The sequence below is a fragment of the Filicampus tigris genome, chromosome 4, assembly GCF_054856515.1.
Source record: "Filicampus tigris isolate MCC_2025a chromosome 4, RoL_Ftig_1.0, whole genome shotgun sequence".
Lineage (NCBI taxonomy): Eukaryota > Metazoa > Chordata > Actinopteri > Syngnathiformes > Syngnathidae > Filicampus > Filicampus tigris.
Window position 1 is genome coordinate 21398690 of NC_141220.1, and position 24016 is coordinate 21422705.

The following is a 24016-nucleotide window of genomic DNA, read 5'->3' on the forward strand; positions in this document are numbered from 1 at the left end:
GTCAGCACGCTGGACTAGTCGTTGATGGTTTTTATGGCGGAGGCTTTCATTAGTGGGAATTATACGGTTTGGTTGCACATTTTTGGCCTTTTAAGTATCCCGTCTTTAATTGTACTGTGTTGTATGCACTTTTTGTATGTGTTTCCGTTTCTTTGTGTGTGTTAAAGTAGAAGTTGTGTGAAGGTTTGTAATTACGTAACATCAATGCTAATTTCCGTTAGCTCGTCTTTGGCCCTTTGCATTATGCATTAGCCTTAAGATAGTGGACTTTAATCCAAAATGATATGGTTGAACAGTTTTGGTATTTAAATACACAATGTTTAATAGTTTTATTAGATGTGTTAGTTTTACGGTAAACTTCAACCATGAGTGACAAACATCTTGCAGCACGCATGCTGTGCCACTCATTTGGACAATTGTGTTTTTGGAGTTTTCGATTCCTTGAAGTGGTGCTGTACGATACTTTACCAAGTTAAATGGGCTTTAATAAGTTTAATAAGTGTTTTGAAGTGGTCTGTATATCGCACTATCACCTATCGCGTGTGGGTGTGGAACATTCACCGTCTGTGAGCTTTGGGCGAAGGGAGGGCTGCGTTTGATTTCTTAAGTGTTGCCCCTCCATAGGTGATCTCTGAAGGTGGCCAAGAGGTGACGCAAGATGGAAACAGGGGTTAAAGTATGAGTGGGAGTGCCCGAGGAGGATTAGGCGATGAGATTCAGCTGAGTGCATTAAGGCAGTGTATTATTTGGCGGTTCCACTTGCTTGCATCCATTAGGGTTGGCTGCCGTGCTGTTTAAGAGGTCAACTAAGTGTGCGCGTGTGTTTTTTAAGAGTTACTAGAGTGGTCCAGTGTCTTATTGAACAGGACGGGTCTCCCCCTGCTCTAATACCTCTTCATTTTATTGGATTGGATGGCCCCAGTTATAATTGTATTAGTTTTTACCCCCATCTCCCCGACCGCGCTCTTATGCCATCTATCTACTCACTCAGCAGTGACCACTGTGTCATTCTTAAGGAGAGAACCCCCCTGTAACTTCTCCCCCCCCAACACACCCACCACTGCGACATCCCTGCATCATATTCCCACACACAGACAGGTAGTTTGGGGGACACGTTCCAAAAAATGGGCGAAAAATATATTAAAGGAAAAAAAAAAGGAAAAATTCACTATATTTTACTGCGGTGTGAAAAAACGTTTGCCCTTTTTCAATTGTGACATTTTTTTGCAGCTTTTTAACATGTTTTGTCCGGCTTCATTTTGTGAGACAGGTTCTGTTTAGGCGATTGCTTGATTGAACAGGTCTTTAGGTCAATCAGGCCAGAGTGGTCAGTGGAAATGAACAGAAAAATGTGACAAACCACAGTAAATTCATGATTTAACAAAGGGGGCCAAGTCACTTTTCACAGTCTTGGTATGATCTTTCGTTTGATGATCTTAACCATTAAAATGGGAAAACTTTTCTTATTGTTATGGTCGCTGATGGTTAGTGGTATACTCGCCTGGCTTGTGTGCAGGCAACGTGGAATCGATTCCTGTTTCTGCTGGCGACCAATTCAGGGTGGGGTCCGCCTTTCACACAAAATCAGCTGGCATAGGCTCCAGCATTGATGGTATTTAAATTATTTCCAATGGGGAAATTGTTGACAATCAATTTTGTGCACTGTATGGTCAGGTTTGACGCTTAGGTTTTTTGGCCCTGATGTTTTTCCAAGCAGAAGGAGGAGGAAAAGCCCTCTTAACCCACTACACTACGGGATAATCGCTCCAAAAAAAAATCAACCGGGCCTTTGGCGAACCGCTCAAATTCTGCCTGATTATCAGTATGTGTATACCTTGCTTACGCAAGTCAGTCAGGTCTTGCTGCTGCTGCACAGTCAGCAATTACACTGGAGTGAACGACTGCCTCTCACTGTCCCCTCGCCCTTGAAGAGGCCAGAAGTTGTCAGGCTCCTCATAAAAAAAACCAAATTGCATTCTCTTGATCCTTTTCTATCTATTTTTTTCTCCTCCTTCCAAAACCTGGCCATCTGTCTAATTGTTCACCTCCATGACTTTAATGCTTTTTACATGCCCCCCTTTCCACTTCTTTCCAGGCAATAAACTTTATTTTCTTCGCAAGACTTCAATCTACAGGGGGGGGGGGTGCTCACCTTCTCCCTGCTGGATTTGCTCCAGTGGGCCCCACTTCAACCCCGAGCATATCTCCCATCTCTCAATCTCTCTCCCTCCGTCTTCTCCATATGAGTTTGTCAAGCTGACGCCTGCACTCATCTTCTCTGCTGGTCACCCTTCCCCTCACGCTGACCTCTTAATGATCCCACGGCTGCCTGCCCTGACCTTGTTTCAACCTGAATATTCCTCATTCCTCCACCAAATCTCTCTCTCATGCACAATTGAAGCGCGAGTCAGACTGCGAGCGCACTTAGCGGACTATTTCTTCTCTTCTAAGCTGTGCGAAAGTGTCTCCGAGTGTGAAACAGTTGTCTCCCCTCACCTGTGATTACCGCTGTGTGCACATCATATAAGCGGGTGCCCTTATAATCCCATCTATAATGGCCACAATCAGCACTTTAATGCTTTGTAATATCATCCATGTAATGGTAGAGTGTAGCAGCAAGAGAATAATTCAGGCATAGATAATGGTGTGATTGCGCGTTTTTACCCTTGAGTCACAACATTGAGTTTGTTGTGTGCGTGTGTGTGTGTGTTTGGGTGTGTTTGCATGTATAAATACATCCCAGGGCGGTTAAGTTGCCTGTAAAATGCCTGAAGAAACACATTTCCATCAGCGGGCTCTCTTAACCCTTCACTGTGGCCTGTACTCACCGCCCCACGGTGCGTCCTTGCCGCGAGTGTCGTGTACGCTTTGCTGAGCCGAGGGAGACGCTCCCATAAGATACACACGGGCCGCGGAACGCTCTCGCGGGGGTGTAAAATGAGTTGAGTCATCTTCGCGGATGGCAGGGATAAGCGTCCAGGATTCGTGGTGATGCCAAACTCAAAAAGGCCAGCAGGGAGTTCTGAGTGTCTCTCACGGGCTTGATGGCATGAGTCAAATGGAGCATTTATCAGGAGGAGCGTTGTCAGGCTTTTATCACAATCAAAATCGCCTTTATTACGGCTAAACCACCTTGACGTATTTTTTATAAGAACAATAGTGCTGTATTGCACTTTAAAAACATAATCACTAATACATTAGAATGAAAATAATTAAACACTATTTACAACTTTTTATAGTGCCTGCGGTGCTTCTCTAAAAATTGCTCACCATCGAGGTCCAATTATTTTGTTACTGCTATTGTAAAAAAATATATCTATATATTTTTGGGGAAATACCAGCACTTACTAGTGCGTTGCATCATGTATGTATGTATGTATGTATATATATGCATATGTATGTATGTATGTATGTATGTATGTACTATATTTTGTTTGTTAAAAACATGTAAAAAAAAAAAAAAGGTTGGAGACTCCAAATGATGGCCTTTCTTATTGATTTCACTACAGAAAACTGATTTTATATAAATTAAATTAAACACACGAGTCCAGTTACCAGTATACATTGTTTTATTGAACAATTTAACAGATGAAATGAGACCAATAACCAACCTTGGTTGTCACATTTTGTCCTTTTATTTTTTTCTGTTTTGTCCCCCAGCACAAAGCCCGAGTAGAAGCCATGATGTGCGACCTGGCCTCTTTCCGCAGTGTCAGGGAGTTTGCAGACTCCTTCAAAGCCAAAAAGCTGTGAGTACAAACAATATCAGAAGCGCATTTTGACCAAGAGATTTTTTTTTCCTCCATATTTTCACATCCTTCCAGGTAGCAAACGTTTTTACATAAACATTTTAACACTCCTCTGCCTTCCACCCCCTTTTCTTTAAATGACCTGGGCCTTCTGTCCGTTTTAAAAATCAAACGTTTCCCTAGAGCACAAAAGTTTGCCCACCCCTGTTGTCGACCCATTTTTATGTATCCTAATAAAGGACGTCCAGACTGTTCCTGATGGAGACAAGGACTAAAGGGTCAGCGTGTGTATTTTTGTCCATTTACTGACTGACATTGGCCCCGTGGACTTGATGGTTCTTTTTATTCTGTGGTGGTCAGCATGTGTCCCATTGGCCGGTCGCATCGGTGCTATTTCGGGGGTCATGTATTTTGTCATCAATGCCACTCAACCACCTGCATGTCCCTTGTGGCTGCATGTGTGTGTGTGTTTTTGTATGTATATATATCTATATCTATATATATATATATATGTGTGTATGTGTATGTGTGTGTGTTGACATGGGGGAGCCCCTTGGGAAGAGGCACAGCAGCCATGGCCTGCAGCAGCCCGGAGGCAGGGTATGACCATCCAGGACACGAGTCTTGGGGCCGAGCCAAAGCTCACGGAGGTTTCCCCTCCTCTAATTTACCCTCCGCCCAGTCATACTGAAGCTTTGACCTTCCTATAATCCCATCCATCCACGTAATCCGTTTTTTTGTCGCAGTCAGTGCATCCCCGTTTATACGGGGGGATACGTACCAGATCCACCTGCAATAGGTGAAAATCTGCCATATAGAGACCATATTAAAACCACTTTTTAAATAGTTAAAAACAAAAAATAAAACTTTTTTTTTATGGGCATGGAAGGAATGACTGATTGAATCACTGAATTAAATGTTCAAACTGTGCATCGTGTCACAGTGGCTTCCACTTTTTTTGTTTTTTAATTGAGCACAGTACATTTTTAACCACAGTTCAGTTGTATTTAACTTCAGTCGAATACGTTTGCATTTAAACATTTAGAACTGAACTGTTTGTTTAGAAACATTTATTTAGGTACAACGCTTAACTTTTATCAGCAATGGTTTTTTTACGTAAACGAGTCATCAAGTAAATGTATTTCTTGGATTTAAGCTCAGACGTGTGCATACAGACAATAATATTACAATTTTAACTTTTTAGGATTACAGTCAAAAAAACTAAAAAAAATTCTACTGTATTTAAATGTTGGCCATTATGGGGTGTGGGTGTGAGGGATACTACCGTATTCCCTTTTTGCAATTTGTTCATTCGCTAAGTATCTCATTCTTATGTCACCCCTCAGTCTGTCGCTCTGGCTCACTACCTCACTATTTTGGCAAGGTTGTATTTCTTCATTAGTGGTGCTGTTGGGTTGGGGGGGGGGCATGGGGGAGGGACTCCCAGGGGACGTCAGAGTACATTAATTCTCATCACAAGGCGAACGGAGCAGAGTGGAGGCTGGGAGCTCTGAGCTGTGAATGGCACTGGGCAGCTGTCTGAGTCTGCCACCACTCTATTACTGCACGTATGTCTTCGGGCATAACGCGTGCAAACACGAGCATCGTGCGTGCATGCGCGTCTACACTCAGGGAAAATAGAAGCGAGCACAATAATACTTCGGCAGCGTGTCATTGACAGGTGAAATGTAATCAGAGTCTTTTTCTTCCCCCCTTTTCCCCCGCTCTCGTTTCTCACTCCCTTGCTTTTAAGTGCTTTAGTCAGTGGCTTTCACGCTGCTTTGTGTTCCATTGACCCCGATTCCGCTTTAATTGCCTGTCCTTTGAAATGAAATTACCTGGATATTGATATTGTTCAATGCAGGGCAATTTGGTGGCGGCGTAATTGACGGAGAGCGGCACTGACAGAGTGCCCCTAATACAATTTCTACTGAACGCTTCGTAATTAACACGTGCCATTTGTTCCTGGACGCATTCATCCTGGTGTCATTGCAGACGTATTACCCTATATTACAGGTGTAACACTCTGATTTTTACAGATGGAATATTCAGTAAGGTAGTAGGGATGTCCCGACTCCCAGTCAATTTTTTTTGCACCAAAATCGTGTCCCTTGATTTTGAGTATTGACTGATACTGGGTCTGGTACTGTATAAAGAAGTGTATACATCACATGATCGGATCAGAACTCTAACTCTAATCCAAACACGTATGACCCATTTTCCCCTATTGTGGGTGGGTCTGGAACATATCCTCCACGTTTTTTTTATATATCCACTTTGAGACCTTCATCTACCTGTTTAAAGGGAGGCATTGTTTAAGTGGATGGCACATCCGGCAGTTGATTGAAATACGATTTTTATAAGGCCCGCACACACTGAGCGACATGGCCCAAAACAACGAAAGGAGACCAGTGCCAAAAAAAAAATAAATTACAGTCGGCGACTGTTCTCCGCACATCCACCAACGTTTTACAATGGAAAAACTGTGAGCCTGTATCAGGTTTTGAAGCTCCTCTTACAATATGTTGCACTTTATTCTTTTTACTGAACATTAAAAACATGGTGTGATTGTCAAGGAAGTTGTGTATTGGCACAAAGACAGAAAACAGGCAACAATCAACTATAGACTGTGATTATTTTCAGAGGCTGTTGGTAACAAAATCAAATGATCAAATTCTTAATATACTTTAGTATATTATAAAATGAATTATTTATATATACTGGATATACTGTATTGGCACGTCTTTGCGGCGCTGCGGTAACCAGTGGGTGCGTCATTTGTGGGTGTTTTCTGTCAACAATAAAATGTAGTGGTAATGGCTAATAGTCTGGGCGCAGCTCGCTCACACACGCGCACACACACGCACACACACTGGCAATATCCTCCGTGCTGGCCCACATTATCACGGAGGTCAGGGGCCGTACCCAGGGGGGTTATTTAAAGTAAATATATAAACGGATTCTTCCCCGTTTGGTAGTTAACACCCTCGTTTGAGCGGCGCTGAGATTGCACAGTGCAGCGCTTGCCGTGTTGTGAGAGCCCTTTAATGTGGAGAGCGGGACCGTGTCTTGGGCGGCAACAGGCCTATTAAAGGCCTTCATTAGAGCCGCACTTATGAGAGCGGGACTAACGGGTGGGCAGTTGGATTAACAGGCCTCTCGCATTATAAGCGCACAGCTCACTTCAGATCAACGGACCTTGGTGATTGCAGCTTTTCAGAACCAAATGTGTGCGACTAAAACAGTCAAGCAGACAACAGGTGTCAAACTCGCATCATTTTATGTGGCTCGCAAATGCAAATTCTTAATGTTTCTTGCTAAGTGTATTTGTTCATTTCATTCTGGAAGAATATCTGTGCCAAAATTGCACTTTTTCTTCACTCTTAAAAGGTATTGCAAGGATTTTTTTCACCATATCCCATGATATCTATCTTTTAAATCTCGAAGAGATTCAAAATCTCGATGGTATGCTATTGATGTCCTGGATTATTGCTTATTGCTCATTGAGTGATTGGCAAGTGACACATGTTTAAACCTTGATGGAGGTTCACATTGTACAGTCTCAAATCAACCTTTCCCATTGAAATGAATGGAAATGCTATTAATCCATTCCAGCCTTTTTGTAATGTGTTGTTTTTAATAAGAAAAATAGCACTGTACAGTGTTGTGCTAGGGCCGGGTGATAATTCAATATCAACTATCGTGATAGTCATGTGATTGATATCAATAGAAAATGCCTAAATAGATGGATTGATGAAAATGTTCGCTCGAAAAAAAAATTCTGAAAGTGTATCCTGACCACGGCGTTGTGCGTGTTGTAGGCAGTGCGCGCCTCCAAACGCGTAGAAGTAGCATCTAAACCAATGAAGAAGAAGCAGCTAAACCAACAATGCGTGTGTGCGGCATACTCACGTGGAATGATAGAGTGGCGTAACATCGTTCAAATAAACGACAAGTCGACTTAGTACAATAAGACTGTATTATGCATATTAACCCGACACAATTAACCCGAAACACCTCCGGATGGAGTTGTGGTGTACAACTAAGGGAGTTCCATGCGTCTGACGTGCTAGTGCCAGTGTTAGCCACGTCCGACCCGCGAAACACAGATCCCTTTCGCTGTGTGAACTGATGGTGGCCGGATGTCCAGCGTCTTTGTCTCTTGAGGCTGTTGCTCATACGGTGTCTCCTCACCTTATTATATTTTAACACGCGCCGCAAGTGCGTCCCGCCGCGGAAGTGCTGAGGTGGGCATTCTTGAAGTTGACGAGGTTTGTGCTCTTTAATGAACCTTGCGTGTTCGGGAGGCCTGAAGGTGATCGCTACTGTACACTTCTATGTAATAGCACGGGATGGCTCATTATAGCGAGAGCATAACAATTCGCACATTAATTTTCCAGCATCCAGTTTTTAATTAATCCAGTAGGCAGTCTTAAACACAGGGTACACAAATTGCCTCCGGCCTCATAATTAATTCTAATGGAAGAAATTAAAAATTGGTGGGGTGTGTTTGGATTGTTCGTCTGTGTTACAGTGGCTCTGAGCTCGCTGGAGCGACGCTGTCACCGACAAGCATCTCTTACTGCCCCCGACCAATCTAGCGGTCTTCGAGCCCCAGCATGACGATAGATTTATTGTGCTTGTGCATGCGTGTGCGTGTGCGTGTGTGCGCTCTAAAGCATATGTTCCTTTATTGGTCCCCAGCACTCTTGTGCACTAAAATGATAGCTTTTCATTGCATGGATGAATCTTAATCCTCCTGTTATGTTCATTTCTTTGTTAGACCCACAGTGTTCTCGGGCCAATATGAACGGCAGTATGTGTTTAATGATCTTTTTTAAAAGTGTCTATATTTAAAAAAAAGTCAGTTGGAAGGAGTTTAATCCAAATTAAATAGTTTTGTCTCCTAGATTCTCAAATGTCAGAATCGTCACTATGACCCACAATGTGATGGAAGTCTTTATAAATACAAGTATAAAGTACACAAGTAATAAATTATGATTCCATTTTTCGTTCAAAAAAATGTGTGTCTATGTATTTATATGTATAAATGTATATACATACCTATAGATGTATGTGTATATATGTATGTATATATATATATATATATATATATATATATATATATATAAAATATAGAAGTTTAATAAAAAATGTTTCAATGAATTTAAACTGAAACAATCAATAATAACATGTTTGAATAGCGTTGCAGATGTAATTATATATTATTTTGTTAGGGTGTTTACATTTTATTCGTTTTTCTGTTACTTTTAAAAACAAAATGGGAACTAATTAAGACCAGCAGAATAAGTTTAATAAAAAAATATATATAATAAAGGAAAATCTGGATTTTAAAAAATCCAGATATACAAAAAACAACATACTTTTACATTAAAATAATAAAGCAAAAAGAAAATGAAAACAATTGTAATGTTTGGTAAAAAAGTTTTTCAATAAATTATTGTTTTCAACAATAAAAAAAAAAAACGACAACACAAATCTTGGTTTGTAAACTGTTCAATTTGACCCGCAACATAACAGCAGTGTAAACCACTAAACCCGTTTAGGATATTGTCATCTTTTTATCACTTATTCCAAAACACATCTTCTTTTGTAGGCCCTTGCACATTTTGGTGTGCAACGCGGCGGTGTGCACTCAGCCGTGGAGTTTGACCGAGGACAGCCTAGAGTCGACTTTTCAGATCTGCCATCTGGGTCACTTCCTGCTGGTCCAGTGCCTGCAGGACGTGCTGCGTCGCTCGGCGCCCGCCCGTGTTGTGGTGGTGTCATCGGAGTCCCACAGGTAACATTGAGTGCCCCTCTGTGTGTGTGTGTGTGTGTACGTGTGTGTATACATAGACATGTGTGTGTATATATAGACATGTGTGTGTATATATAGACATGTGTGTGTATATATACATATATATCCAAATTGACTGGCATTTTGAGTTCAAAGAAAGACAAATTAATTTTCAAATAAAAGACATTTAAAATACTTTTTAATAAAATAATTTTTCATTATTTTTTATTTTAAAAATAAATCGTAAAATCGGGTTTGAGAGACATACAGTATATATACATATATGTATATATATATATATATATATATATATATAAATATATATATATGTATATATGTATATATAATGTATGTCTCTCAAACCCGATTTTACGATTACGATTTCTTTTTAAAATAAAAAATAATGAAAAATTATTTTATTAAAAAGTATTTTGAATGTCTTTTATTTGAAAATTAATTTGTCTTTCTTTGAACTCAAAATGCCAGTCAATTTAACTTGATACACACAGATCAATCCATTGGGATTAACAGCATTTTACTTACACAATAGATTTCAGATCTGTTCTTCATTAAACCAATAATGAAAGAAGAAAGTGCATATACTATCTGAAACAAAATCATCAACATGAGAGAAGGTAGACAGTCAAGTCTGTAAACCATACAGTCTGTCAGCAAGTCATTTTGCCAACCAGCTAGTGACTAGCCTTTCACCTTTCTCCCTGGTCTTACTTAAACATAAATCAATGATTAGTGCAAAACTGTCACTCAATAATAGAATGCACTGTCAAGCTTAAGTATGGATGCATAGTCCGGCTGGACCAGAGGTCCGTTGTGGAGGAGAAAAAAAAGGGACGCCTTTCAGACGTCGAGTTACTTGCTCACGGGTTGTATTGTACATGCAGGGCACACACTACACTACAGATCTATTTATGCCCGATTTATTAACTAAACGCTCACTTGCCTGAGCAAATAGCAGAGTTGCCGGTAGCCATGGATGTTGTCGTTGTTTCGGACTGCATGCTCGTAGGAGGAAGCGGAAATACAGAGGAAACCACGGTGGCTTAGATACACCAAAAATAACAAAATCGAACGTGCTGTTTTGAACGTTTTTAAACATCGTTTTATCCAGAAAATTCGGTTATGGTTAAAAATCGCTTAATCGAGCAGCCCTAATGTATATGTTAATTGGCCACCTCTGACTTGCAGTATGAATTGAGACTGGCCTGACCTATTCAGTGCGCAAAAGCGCAATGACAAACTTGAACCGGAGCGTAATATTCAATCTCCAGAGCTCATGTGCACCGGCGCGCCGCTTATTTGCACCCTTGTTTATCGGGCTTATTTTTTGGGTGGACATCTTAGATTTTGGGGCTGCCATCTTGGAATTTTGTATGGCTAGGGGTACTATATTTGAAGACTATATGTACCAAATATGAAGCTTGTATCATCATTTGGCTACGGGACACCACCACCAAAATCCAAGAGGACTCGTTTTTTTTCCACAGTGTTGGCTAGTTTAGCTTAAGTCAAAAACTGTCAATGTTTCCTTCCTGACATTACTTTACTTTCCTACCATCACTGTAATGATAGTGTGACTTTAAGTGAATTCGGGTGTCAAAGTGACCCCCCCCCACCCGTTGCCCGCCGGTGCGTGGCACAGCGCAAAGCATAACTCATATAACTGCGGCTGTGTGATCCACTAGAACAAGTGTGCACATGTTCTCCTGGTCTCAGGTCATTCCGCGAGCTCCGATCAATCAAGTGGGCTCGGGCCAGTCTGACTGACTGACAGAGAAACAGGGATCGATGCCATGCGGCTGCCTTTGCTGCCCTGCCATACACGCAGTCCCGGGCTCGGGGCCCGCAGATCACTACGAGACATGATGCTTGTCCGCCGTATGACAGCAGAGAAACGAGACGCTGGGAAGCAGGGGGGAAAATGAGGCAGAAAAGGGGCTGAGTGTACGACTGTGGAGATGGGTTGAAAGTAAATTTTGGCTGATAAGTCCATCCATCATGTTGATGACACGTTTAATTCATAGTGACAGCTTGTGGTGGGAAATGAGTTTTCCAGTGAGTGAGGCTGTCATGTTTGACAATACGTATTAAGCCTGATGTATCAGTTTGTGGCTTTAAGTGGCCAGCGCTGCTGCATGACTGCAGTTCGGGGTTTACTGCTTCAACCCTGCTGTTTTCAACATTTTTGGACAATAAATATAACAGTGCTCTATCTGGATATTGCTAGATTGATGCCACCTGGTTCAAGTGGCACAATTGGGATATTAGTGATGGTGGCGTAGAGGCAAAAAAATAAGCTTTTCAGATAGGAATCAGACCTCTTTAAAATGTGGGTGAATATCTAATAAATGGGACGTATTCTGTTAATGCCAGCCTGATGTCATACAAAGTACGCCCTCGACTGGTCTCCTGCCAATTTTAGGACACAAGTGTGGTGGTGGGCGATATGACAAAAATGTCCAAGATTTAAAAAAAAAAAAAAAAATCACGATCACAATTTTATTCCAATTCTTTTTTTTATAGACAGATTTGCACATTTCTGACCATTTTCCTCACGTTAAACATATTAAACGTATTTAAAATGTATATAAAACACAAAAAGAAGAAAAAAAGACATTTTAAGCCAACTAAGCTTTCTAAACAGGTTTTCATTTAAATAGTGCAATTTCTATCAAAATGTGCAATGAACGTAAACATAAAAGGTAACATAAAGTAAACATAAAAACACAGCTCATAATGCGGGTGTAGTACTTTGAACAGCCTTTTAAACGACTGGTTTTCCACTGTTTCATGGGCACCTTGTCTCTAGCAAGTCACTGCCTCAGTTACTTCTTCCCACCGCTTGCTTGTTTTTTCATATGGAGCGCCCTTGAGGACTTGGTTACCGTGGTTTGCGTTAGCTTGGAGTTAGCGGCTGCCTCTGGCTGCCATGTGTCTGATCCCCGTTTGGTTTGGCCTTCAGTGTAGTGTTTTGGGGGCTATCTCCGCAAGTAATTATACAGGTTCAACGTGTTGTATTCCGACGTCCCAACGGAGTTTCTGTAAACTTTGCAAATAACTTTGGTCTGCGCTGTGTCCTCCGGGGAAAAGCCAAACCCCCGCACTGTGGATGTGGAGTTTCTTTTCGGGACTTTAAACTCTATAGAATGTGCCCAATATAGGATGTAATGATCTTTCGGCTTTATGAGATCGGCCACACGTTAAAAGTCCTTAACGATCTAATATGGTCATATTGCCCACCACTAGGCCAGTGTTTCTCAATCAGAGGTTATGACTTTTAATGTATAAATGAACAAAAAGTCTGAATTTAAAGTTATATGTCATTAGTTAAATAGAAATTTTATCGATCAAACATAAAAGTGATATTGGTTATTAGTCTTGTTATCTGTGAGAACTCAAGAGTTGAGTACTTGTACAGGTGTCAGACCGAGAAAAAAGTGTTATTGAACAACCCTCGTACAAAGCATTGATATTTGATGCCAGTCTTGCAGGTGTAGCGGCCGTAATATCGTATTTTCTGGGGTAAGGATGGTAAAGCAGGCCTATATTCTACCTATCCCTTTGTGCTTTGCAGCTAGCCTCTTCAAAGAGGGCTTTGGCACTTTCACACTGGAACAGGCGAAATGGACAGCAGGGGGGAAAAGGAAGTGGAGATAGACAATATCTCCCATGGCATCTTCCATTCTGTCCACCTCATTCCAGCCCTATATTACATCCACTGATGTCATCCGCCTTTATTTATGTTTGTTTGCACTATTTTCCACTTTCCGCCGATTTGCCGTTTATTCACTTAGCCTCCTCTCACATGCAGTGTGGCCGACCCCTGACCCGCCAGCATATTGTATTCCCTAAGCCCCTTGTCCACAGCCAAAGCACTGACCTGGAAGGCACCGGGGTTGGGCAGAGATGAACTCGGGTGTAATGACTGGACACTTTATCAGTTTCCAACACGGGGGGCTTACTGTGGAATTGAACCCAGTACGGGTTAACTTTGTCCTCCAGCTGCATCAGATCTGCTTCGTACAAGGGAAGATGATATCCTTAATGAAATAACCTCTGATAGATGTGAGCTACAGCTCCGCCGCCATGCTTTCATGAGCAGAATACAGCAGAATCTCCCTGAGCTTGAACAATTAGGAATTCAGCCGATATCTGCACCAAGAATGTGCCTCTAATTCAGGCATGTCAAATATTTTTTTTTAATTGCGGGCACCGTCATAGTTATGGTTGTCCTCAATCTTTCCCCGTTGAAATGAATGGAATGAATGGCCACCAGGGGGCGATATAATATATGCAGACATAGTACTGTACATGTAGATGTGTTGATGAAACACAGAAGAAGACCGTCTCAACAAAGCTCCAAAAATGTTTGTAAATTTTTGCAAAGGATAAAGAATATATGAGTGAAAATATTGTTTTACACTTTGCATGTGTGATCGCTTGTGTTCACAAGCAACATCAATGCTAGTTTTGTTAGCCTTGTAGTCCATCTTAATATGGACTTGTGGATCACCGTCTTCAACAACTTCACCAACTGCTGCGAAGCAATTCCAAAGGAAAAAGTTCAAATGTTCCTGGTTGGGCAACTGATTTATCAAGCCGCAGCGAGTAGTTATGAAGTCGCAGCACATGAAATGAAAAAGCCTGCAGATGTTGTAATTTAGCCAAGCAAGGATGTCACGCGAGGCGACGATAAACAACCAGCCAGCAGCCAGCTTGTAAAATCGCCGGGAAAGCAGGTGACATTTTGATTGGTTGTTTTCTAATGACGGGGATTAATTTGTAGGATGTGCTCGATCCCACACACACAATAAATGCGTGTGCTTTGGCGCCCGTGCATTGTGACGTGACGTCCGCGACGCGGTGAGTCGCGTGATGTTCAGGGGAGCGTGTCAAAACATCTGGATTTTAACGCTCCGTCGCAGGCAATTAAAGAACATCATGTCACGTCTTTTGATTTGTGTTGTAGCCAGCACTTCACATCTGCCCGCGAATTTCGCTGTTATTCTAAACAACCCCGCTTCGATTTATCTTTCAGGTTCACGGACTTGTTGGACTCGTGCGGTAAGGTGGACCTGGCGCGGTTGTCGCCCCCACGGAAGGAGTACTGGTCCATGCTGGCCTACAACCGCGCCAAGCTGTGCAACGTCCTGTTCAGCAACGAGCTGCACCGCCGCCTCTCTCCACACGGGGTGTCGTCCAACGCGGTGCACCCCGGCAACATGATGTACACGGCCATTCACAGGAGCTGGTGGCTCATGACCTTCCTCTTCACCCTGGCCAGACCGTTCACCAAGTCGCTGGTAGGCACTGAAACTGAAATCACCTAATAGCCAAGTTTCACCAAGTTCAATTTGGTTTGGTTCACCATGGTATGTGTTGGAATGGTTTGGGTTAAGCGAGGGGTTGTCGAAAGTCTGGCCCGAGGGCCATTTTTGGCCCGCTACCTGTTTTATAATGGAAGTAAACATGTCATTGAATGTTACAATATATTGTATCACACTTTGTATTTTAAATTTCAAAATAAGTTTGAGTTTTATAATTTAAAATGGCCAAAAGTTTCAAGATTTCACACATTTTTATTTAATAAATGAATAGTGTTGTTCAAAAAATTAATTAAAAAAATACAAACGATGAACATTATGAGATCATACAATTTTTTTAGATTTAGAAATAAAGATTAGATGGCTTTGAAGGAAAACATGTTAAAAGAAATCATTAAAAAAAATGTAAAAAAAAATTATTGTTATATCTCACGCTTTGGATTTTAAATTGTTTTAAAATGTGAATAATGACCATTTTTCACACTTTTTTCAAATTTCATGATAATGAAAAAATTGTATGTTTGATGATTTCACACTTTTCTAATGAATAAACTTTTTTATAAATTTCTATTTTAACCAAAAAATCATAGAAAAGTTGAATGTAATATATATTGTTAAAAACAAAGTTGCATGATGCAAGGTGTCACACTGTATTTTAAATGTTTTAAAAATATATATAAACAAGTTTAAGGAAAATTTGTATGAACAAATAGTAGAAAGTTCAATGTTAAAAGATTTTGCACATTTAAAAAAAGTTTTTTGTATGTACTGTACATCACACTAATACAAAAATGTTTTGGTTCGCCACTGGTAACACTAGGCTTACGTTTTTTTATTTTTCAATACATTTTACTGCTTAGCATAACCTACAGTGCGATAGATTCATTTTAAAATCTTACACATATAAAGTAATCTTCATGAACATGTTAAAGCCCCCTACTGTAGTTATTTTAGCAAGCGTTGCAACTCTTTACAACAGTCGTACCCCAAATTTTGTACCACACTGAACCAAATTGAACAACACTTGGTGGAAATTGGATGCTGGTAGTCGCCCAAACGGGTCGCTCGTGCTACCATGGCTGCCTTTAAGTTTAGTGTGCCATGCCAAGTCACCTCACACGCTCTATTTGCTTTTCACTGGCGGATGTATCCCTTGCTCAGCATTTTATTTGTCTTGTTGTGTTTGTGGGATGCTGTGGAGGAAAAGGATGCAGAGGGGCATGATGTGCTCATTGTGAGCATTCAGGAAGAAGGTCTGCTTTTCTCATAGAGATATTCTCTCCCCTGTTTTCTTTCTGTGCCTGTTGCTGTTTATTTAACTCTGAGTGACTGTTCCCCTTTCCCCTCGCTGGGACCTTTTGGATCCTGTGTACGGTGACTGTTGGGTTACTGTAAAGGCACGCTTTCTCCATGTACCCCGGAGTACTGACACAATGAACTCTGTCATGTACCCCGAGCCCACCAGGAGAAACTATTACCACATATTTTCTGATGCCTTATCTTACAGCCGTGCTTTGGAGAGGCCTGCCCGAAAGCGGGAGTACAGTAAAGACATTATGTTCACACAAGCTATCATTGAGAGGAAAATGTCAAGAGGGAGGCCAGATGTTGAACTGATGGCATGTAAGGTTTATTTGTTCAATTAAGGGCAGGTCCCATTTGAGAATCGCTCCTTTCTTACGACGGCGGTGTCGGAGTTAGCATGCCCCGCTGACCCTGGGAACTTTGTTTTGGGGGTCAGATGGTGACTTGTGCTGGAGTTGAAGTGGGTAGGGGTCACACAACAATGGAGTGAGTGTTTCCTTCGTGGATTTGCCTTTCCAAAGTGCGTGGAGGCTCTCACTGTTGTGTCTTGTGGGGATCGCAGGGTGATGACGGGGTGCCAAGGCCTTGGCGGTGAGCCATCTGGTTCACATATAAACACATCCTATGAAGTCTCTAAGACAAATCAACCTTTTAGCTCGTGTTTTTGTTTTGTTTTCTTTTTTTTTTTCTTACAGATTTTGTTTGCATGGATAGGATTTCTAATTGAATGTGCAGTCCAGATTTGGAGAGTCTGTCGGGTGCAATTACTGAGTTTTTCAAATTTTCGTAACATGCTTTTAAATAAGACAGGGATTTTCAAAGTGTGGCATGAGTAGGCGGGCTCCCTCTAGTGGCATGCGAAAAATACAAATGAAATTACAAGTGAATTTTAAACCAAACAGAATTAAGTTTGTAGCTATGCATACAGCTTGTTTTAAGTTTTTGTTTTTTTCCATTACAGTGCAGCTATTACTTTTTGTCGCACAGTAATTTCTTGTTCATTCATTTTTAGATAACGTTTAGTTGTATTTAACTTTTAAATGGAATACTTTGCATTTAACCATTAACTGGTTGCTTTTTAAATCACAATGAAATACAGTTTTTAGCAACTTTTATGTAAAATACTTTGAATCATTTAAGTAGTGGTTTTATTTTCCAACATCACAGTTTTAATTTTAACAATAATATCCTTTTTTTTTTTCGAAAAAAGATCCCTTCGTTTTTATGAACATTTAGGCGTATATGTTACTGCAATATGGTGGTAATTGTGTTTTTGCTTGATGTGAAAGGAAAGCAAAGAAGTGGTTCTCAAACCACCGCGTTATTTTAATCAGCCTCCTGGCCATCATACTACACATTGATTTGACGATGTACACACAGAAGACCTTTGCAACTAAGCTGCACTGATAATTGTCGTTTTTCACAGAGGATAAAGAATATATGCCTGTGAGTATGTGTATGAGTGTATGTTGAATGCTATGTCCGCATTTATTGTGTTTGAATAGAAGTTGTTTAAAGGTTTAGAACTACCACGACATTGAAGCTAATTTCATTATCCCATCTGTTTATGCTGTTTTGTTACTACTTTCTTATTTGAACCTCGGTTATATATATTTTTTTTCAAGCTTTACAGACTTTCCAAAACATTTTTTCCCCTTTGGAAATACAAATCATACTACTGCCGGGCTTAAACTCTCTCCAAATTTGGAGATTCATGTTTTAATTGGCCGATGACAGTTTATTGAGTATAAGTGGACGTCAAGTCTTGTGTACTTGGTGTGTCTAAGTGGGTGTGTCTATGAAAGCAATTATCGGAGTGGATCCTGACTTTCCCGCACATGCTTAATTAAACGTCGTGTAGATGTTAGTAAATATTAAAGGGCAAAGGTAGGGCTAGTAATTAAAATTCTGGGTGTGCTGACACAGCGATTAGCTAAAACTGGTGTCTGATAAAGGCCGCGCACACACATGCGCACACACTCTCACATGCACTCTGGCACCCCCTTAAGATGAGCGTTTGCTTTTATTTAAATCTGGCCTTGATAAGACCCCTGGAAGTGTATCCTCCTTAAAACCCTCCGCTCCTCACACGGTCTGCACCCCCCCCCCCCCCCCCGCCCCCCCTCACATTAAGGGCTTAATAAAACAGTGATATTATTTCCGTTATTGGTTGCGGGGCTGTGAAGATGCTATCGCTTTAATTGCACGCGTTCACTTGCGGGATCCGCCGAGATTGTTCGGGGATGCAAACATAAGCAGAATGTGGAGTCCAAAAAACAATCACAGAGGCCCCCCATGTGTGTTCTTGCACAAATAACCTGGCTCTCATTTAAAATATAGCTTTGATTTATGGCAGCACCGGTGGAGTGATGTACAGTGAACCCCGCTATACCGCTTCATCTTCTTCGGCGGCAATAGGTCTCAGATTATTAGTGGGTTTTTTGGGTGTTTTTTTTTTTTTTTTTTTTTTCACAGTAACAGGCAAAGTCACACTTTAGACTTGCGCGACTTCAGTGTTGTACTATGTTGTGCCGTTTCTTGCAGACACGACTCAAGGCAATAATTTTGTTTGCAATAGTATATCCTATGTGCCCCTAGTAGTCTAAACGCGGTATTCTAATGAATTGTATTTGTGCAGTAAGAATTAAGCAGATTAATCCATCCGTTTTCACCAATGTTGAGGTGCTGCCATTTTATCCTATACCGTCTTCTGATGTGGACTGAAACTGACGTCAAAGTGCCCTCGGGCCCGCATTGCAAACATCACCGCTCACCAGTTTTTTGGGTTTGGTGACGTGATGTGATTCTCATTTGTTTTATGTTTTTTGTAGTAAACTAACTTTGAGTGACAAATAAACAGCTTGAAGCAAGCACGTTTTGCACTTATTTAGAGAACTGTGCCAAAAAGTAATGTTATACGAGTGTCCCATTTCATGACAGCAAGAAAGTGAGAACAGTTGCTAAGGAATATTTTTAATATGTGTGTTTCAATGAGTTGAAGTTTATAATAATGAGTTTAGATGTCTTGTGTGGCAGGGGTAAAACTGTAAAAAAAAAAAAAACATACCTTTTTTTTTTTGTTTGGGCTTACACACATAAACCAGCACAGATTCTCAATAATATTAACACAATGGAAAATACCTCTGAGTGAAATGTTTAATTTTTGTGCACAACATATATTGGGATGCTGTCAACTTTCCTTGTGTTGTGGCTTCCACTTAAAGTAAAAGAAACTTGTCTATTAGCAGAGAGCACATCCCACTCCGCCACTGATGCACCATCGCTGATTCCATTTTGCTGAGTTGAGAAAAGCATCTATAAAGTGCCGTGACATTTTAATCAGCCAAACTATCTGGCGCTAACATCATGTTCCCCTCCCCGCGCCTTGATCTGCTTATCAGAGATGGCCTGTAAAGCCCCTGTTTCTTTAATTCAGCGTGTTTAGAGTGGGAGTTTTCTCTGTGTCCTTTTGCGCACATTATCAGCATTAAATGATCTGGTTTGCATCTGCTTACTTGTGTGTTGAGAGATGAAGGCTGGCACGTTATCGCATCCCTTTTGATTTAGTCGCTGTGATTAATGCTCAGACTTTGATTGACAGATTTCGACTGAATTTGATCTGTGATAGTCAAAGTTTTGGGATGGTTGCGAGAGCTGACCCATTCTGGTATTTCTTGGTAGTGACAAATATTTTGGGGGGATTCAAATAAATAATTTGTCGACTGTAATCTATAAAATGAAGATTCATTCCTTTTGTCCTTAGTCATTTTCATAATGTTGGCCTTTAGGTCACATTTCCTCATGCTAATATAGTTTGGAGACAAAATGACATTGGGTGCACATTTCAACATTCCATAATGAATATCCGTGCAGTTATTAGTTGGGCTGTAACCTTTTGTGAAGTTGCCATGTTGTAACACTGACCCTGTGACATTTTGTTGACTGACTGATTGCCCCCCGAAGATCGGCGTACCCTCAGGCTCTTAGCAGCTGGCCCTGCCCTATACTCATCCAATGTATAACCTAACTGCAGGTCCACAGTGCTGAAGTGACTGGAAATCACATCCGTTGCCGTAATGGCCAAACGGGAGTTGGCGCTGCGGGTGCTGTTCCTATCGGACACCCCGGTAACGCCGGTTGATCAGCGCTCTCGCCTGGTCCCATGCTTCTTAGCGTGATTATTTTACCCTGGATTCCGCCTCGGGCACCAGGCCACCTTTTTACATATGCACAAGCTGAACTTTTGACCAGGCACCAACCACTCAGTGGCTGTATTAGAGAAATGGTTGTTCAGTCAGGGAGGACAGTGAATGTTAAGACTCCCCCGTGAAGTTTTTGTTTAATAATTTTAACCTTCCCACACACCTTAACATTTAAACTTATTAAAATACCCACAAAGTATGCTTTAGCACCTATTCTCACTCTCTCACTGTCGAAATGGTTGACTATTTAAGAACATCCCTTTGATGAAACAAAATGAAAACTCTCTCTTTACTTACTTTAACTGTTCCGTTACTGTAAAACTGTTACGTACGAATTAGATTAAACAATGCATATTTAAACGCCAAAATGTTCAACCAAACCATCTAATAGAAGTCTGCCTAATGCTAACATGTACAGTCATGCAAAACACCATTGATGTGCTAATGTAATTAGCGTTGATGCTACAGCAATTCTAAAGCTTCAACCGGCTGCTACTTTAACAAACACGGAGCAGCAACACATACAAACAAAGCATACAATGAAAGGTAAAAGCTAGATAAACTTTGTATATTTACAATAAACCAAAATGTTCAACCAAACCATATCAATTCATCCAGCAAAGCTTAATTCTAACATATACAGTATACCCCTGCAAAGTCACGGATCGGCAAGGATTGGGAACCTATCCCCAATTATTTTTGGAAACCGCCAAGTAGTTGCTTTTTTTTTTTTTTTTTGACCAGATCCCCTGCTTATTTTCAATTATTCACAGACTTTTGCTATTAACGGTTGGACTTGCTCCCTGTCCCCCACAAATATCTGGGGTCCACTGTACTGTGTAACAGAAATTAGCATTGGTGTAATTATACAGCTTCAAATCACTGCTACCTGAACACACATGGAACGGAAACACATACTAACAGAGCATATAAAAAACGATAATTAAAAATTGTATATTTAAAGAGAAAATGCTCAACCAAACCATATAATTTCAACTAACAAAGTCCACTAGTTTAATGCTAACATATATTGTAATGCGAAATGCCAGGCTAACAGAAATTAGCACATGCTACAGTAAGTGTAAACCTTCGGACTACTACTTTAACACACACGTAGCGGCAACACATACAAGCAGAACATACAACGCTACTCACACGCATACAGTGTATTCTCTCTGCCCTGTGGGATCGAAGAATATTAAAACAGAAAAACATAATAATGTATTACACTGATCTGATGAATCTAATTAGTGATATACAGTCGCGGGGGTTCACTGTAATGGGACTGCTCCTCTGGTTAGCCTTTTTGTCTCACTTCTTAGCTGCTTCCCGGAGGCCTTAACACCAGACACAAGCCCAAGGGTCATGACAGGAGCATTTCTTTACCTGCTTCTCAGTGGTCTTTTGCGGCAAACGGGCGTTAACGCGGCACACAGAGACGACCTGTATGTATGCTTTGTGTGCCGCTCAACCACGTGGAAAGAGCGGAGGAGCCAACCCCTCCTTGGTGGGCTTCGATGAGCAGCCAGGCTCTTGTAATAGAGTCCTCTAGGATGATTAGGCACTACACAGGAGGGGGTCAGCTCCATCCGCACGGAAAGCAGAAAGAACATTAGGGATGATGTCAAATGGTTCATACAACTATGTGATGATTGGTTGGTGTTTTTTTGGGAAGACACGTTTCATTGCAGAATGATATGGTGTAAATTCTCATCTATTTTTACAGTTTCCCAAGGCAATGTCCTGTACACGTGCACTTCCGGTGCATTTTTTCAAAGTCATATCCTCTGTAACATGTATTTCAAAATTTCAAAATATATTAAATAGTTTCTGGACCATAGTTTGTGGTGCCATAAGATTATTGAAGTTTAACTCATTGCGTGAAATCAAATCATCTTCATTGAAATGAATGGAAATGCCATTAATCCATTCCAGCCTCCACCCTAAAAAATAACAAAACATTTCTAATTTGGTTTTGAATGAAAAAAATGTGTGACATAGTATTATACTTTATCACAACATAGAGTAATGACATACTTTAATAGAATGTAAGGAATTGAACTGTTTTTGTCAAACTTCTTTGCTTTAATTCAATTTACATGCTCCTGACGTGTGCATGTTGGTCATCTGGGGCCAATATAATACAGATCTTCACATATACATTGACCCGCCATCCCTCCATAAGCCGTAATATTAGTCGTTCGTTCTTTGCAGACACACGTACACTTCAGGTTGGTGTTGAAATATCTGTTGCTTAAAGGATTATATCACTGCCCCGTAGAGGCTGGTTTAGCCTGTCTTTGGCACTTCCCGTTATGTTTTACGATTTTTCATTACGATAGCATTAACATCATGAATTTCTCTTTATTTTTGTTTAGTTTGACAGTAAACCTCAACTGGGAGTGTCATTCAAAAGCTTGAAGGCAGGTTTTTGGAAAGAAATTTGTCAGGTTTTCGTGGAGGAGGACCCAAAATTGTGTGCAAGATTAATTAGTTAATTTAAAACAAAAGGGGCGGCACGGTGGTCGACTGGTTAGCACATCCGCCTCACAGTTCAGAGGTCGTGGGTTGGAGCCCGGCCCCGGCCTCCCTGTGTGGAGTTTGCATGTTCTCCCCGTGCCTGCGTGGGTTTTCTCCGGGTACTCGGGTTTCCTCCCACATTCCGAAAAACATGCATGGTAAGTTGATTGGACTCTCTAAATTGCCCCTAGGTGTGATTGAGAGTGCGGATGTTTGTCTCTGTGTGCCTTGCGATTGGCTGGCAACCAATTCAGGGTGTCCCCCGCCTACTGCCCGAAGACAGCTGGGATAGGCTCCAGCACGCCCCGCGACCCTTGTGAGGATAAGCGGTATCGATAATGGATGGATAGATGGAAAAAACAAAAGGCAAACAAGGTGCTGGGGTAATAAACTAACAAAATGTTGAAGTCTCCAAAAAACAACAAGGAACAAAACAAACACTATGACTATGACTATGACAAGACTTACAAAGACAGGATAGAACAGACGAAGCAACAAGGGCTGAAAGAAAGCTGACAACTAAAAACGAACAAGTTAACGATACAACGAGGAACACCTGGACAAGACACCGAGGGTAGGAGGAAGCTGGTTGGTTAACACAAGGGACCGGGATGACAAGCACAGGTGGACTCAACTTAACGAGAGACAGACAAGGAACGCAAGGAAAACCATGAAACTACAGTCAAAAACCAAACTCAAAACACAGACCGTGACAGAAATTTTCACTATCTACCAATCATAGGCAGGGAGTGTGAGGTGTCACATATTCCCTCTTTTTTTTTGTTTTGTTTCTTTTTCGCAGGGGTTTACTGTACTCTATCCACAGCGTGCCAGAAGAGGGACGCACGTGAAGGAAAAGATTGTGCTGGGATGGATAAAAGCACACAATCCCATTTGGCTTTATTGACATGTGTGTTCCTGCCCAATCCTGTTACAGGGATTATTGTCCGCGGAGATACCATTTCATTAAAGAAAACACACACGCGCGCACCCCCTCAAACACACATACATACTGTAGAGTCGCAGTGGGTGAGCAGAGATGGCCCGAGGCCTGGTTATGTGGTCCATTGCGCAAGGAAACTGTGTAAATGGTTTATT

General features: G+C 41.2%; 1 protein-coding gene across 1 annotated transcript in view; it reads left to right on the top strand.

Annotated features, from left to right (window-relative positions):
• Positions 1-24016, top strand: part of wwox (WW domain containing oxidoreductase) — a 172356-nt gene that overhangs the window by 46335 nt on the left and 102005 nt on the right. Inside the window, exons 6-8 of the mRNA XM_086027769.1 lie at positions 3661-3749; positions 9367-9552; positions 14606-14870. Of these exons, the coding sequence (XP_085883895.1) occupies positions 3661-3749; positions 9367-9552; positions 14606-14870 (540 nt within the window). The remainder of the gene's footprint in view (positions 1-3660; positions 3750-9366; positions 9553-14605; positions 14871-24016) is intronic.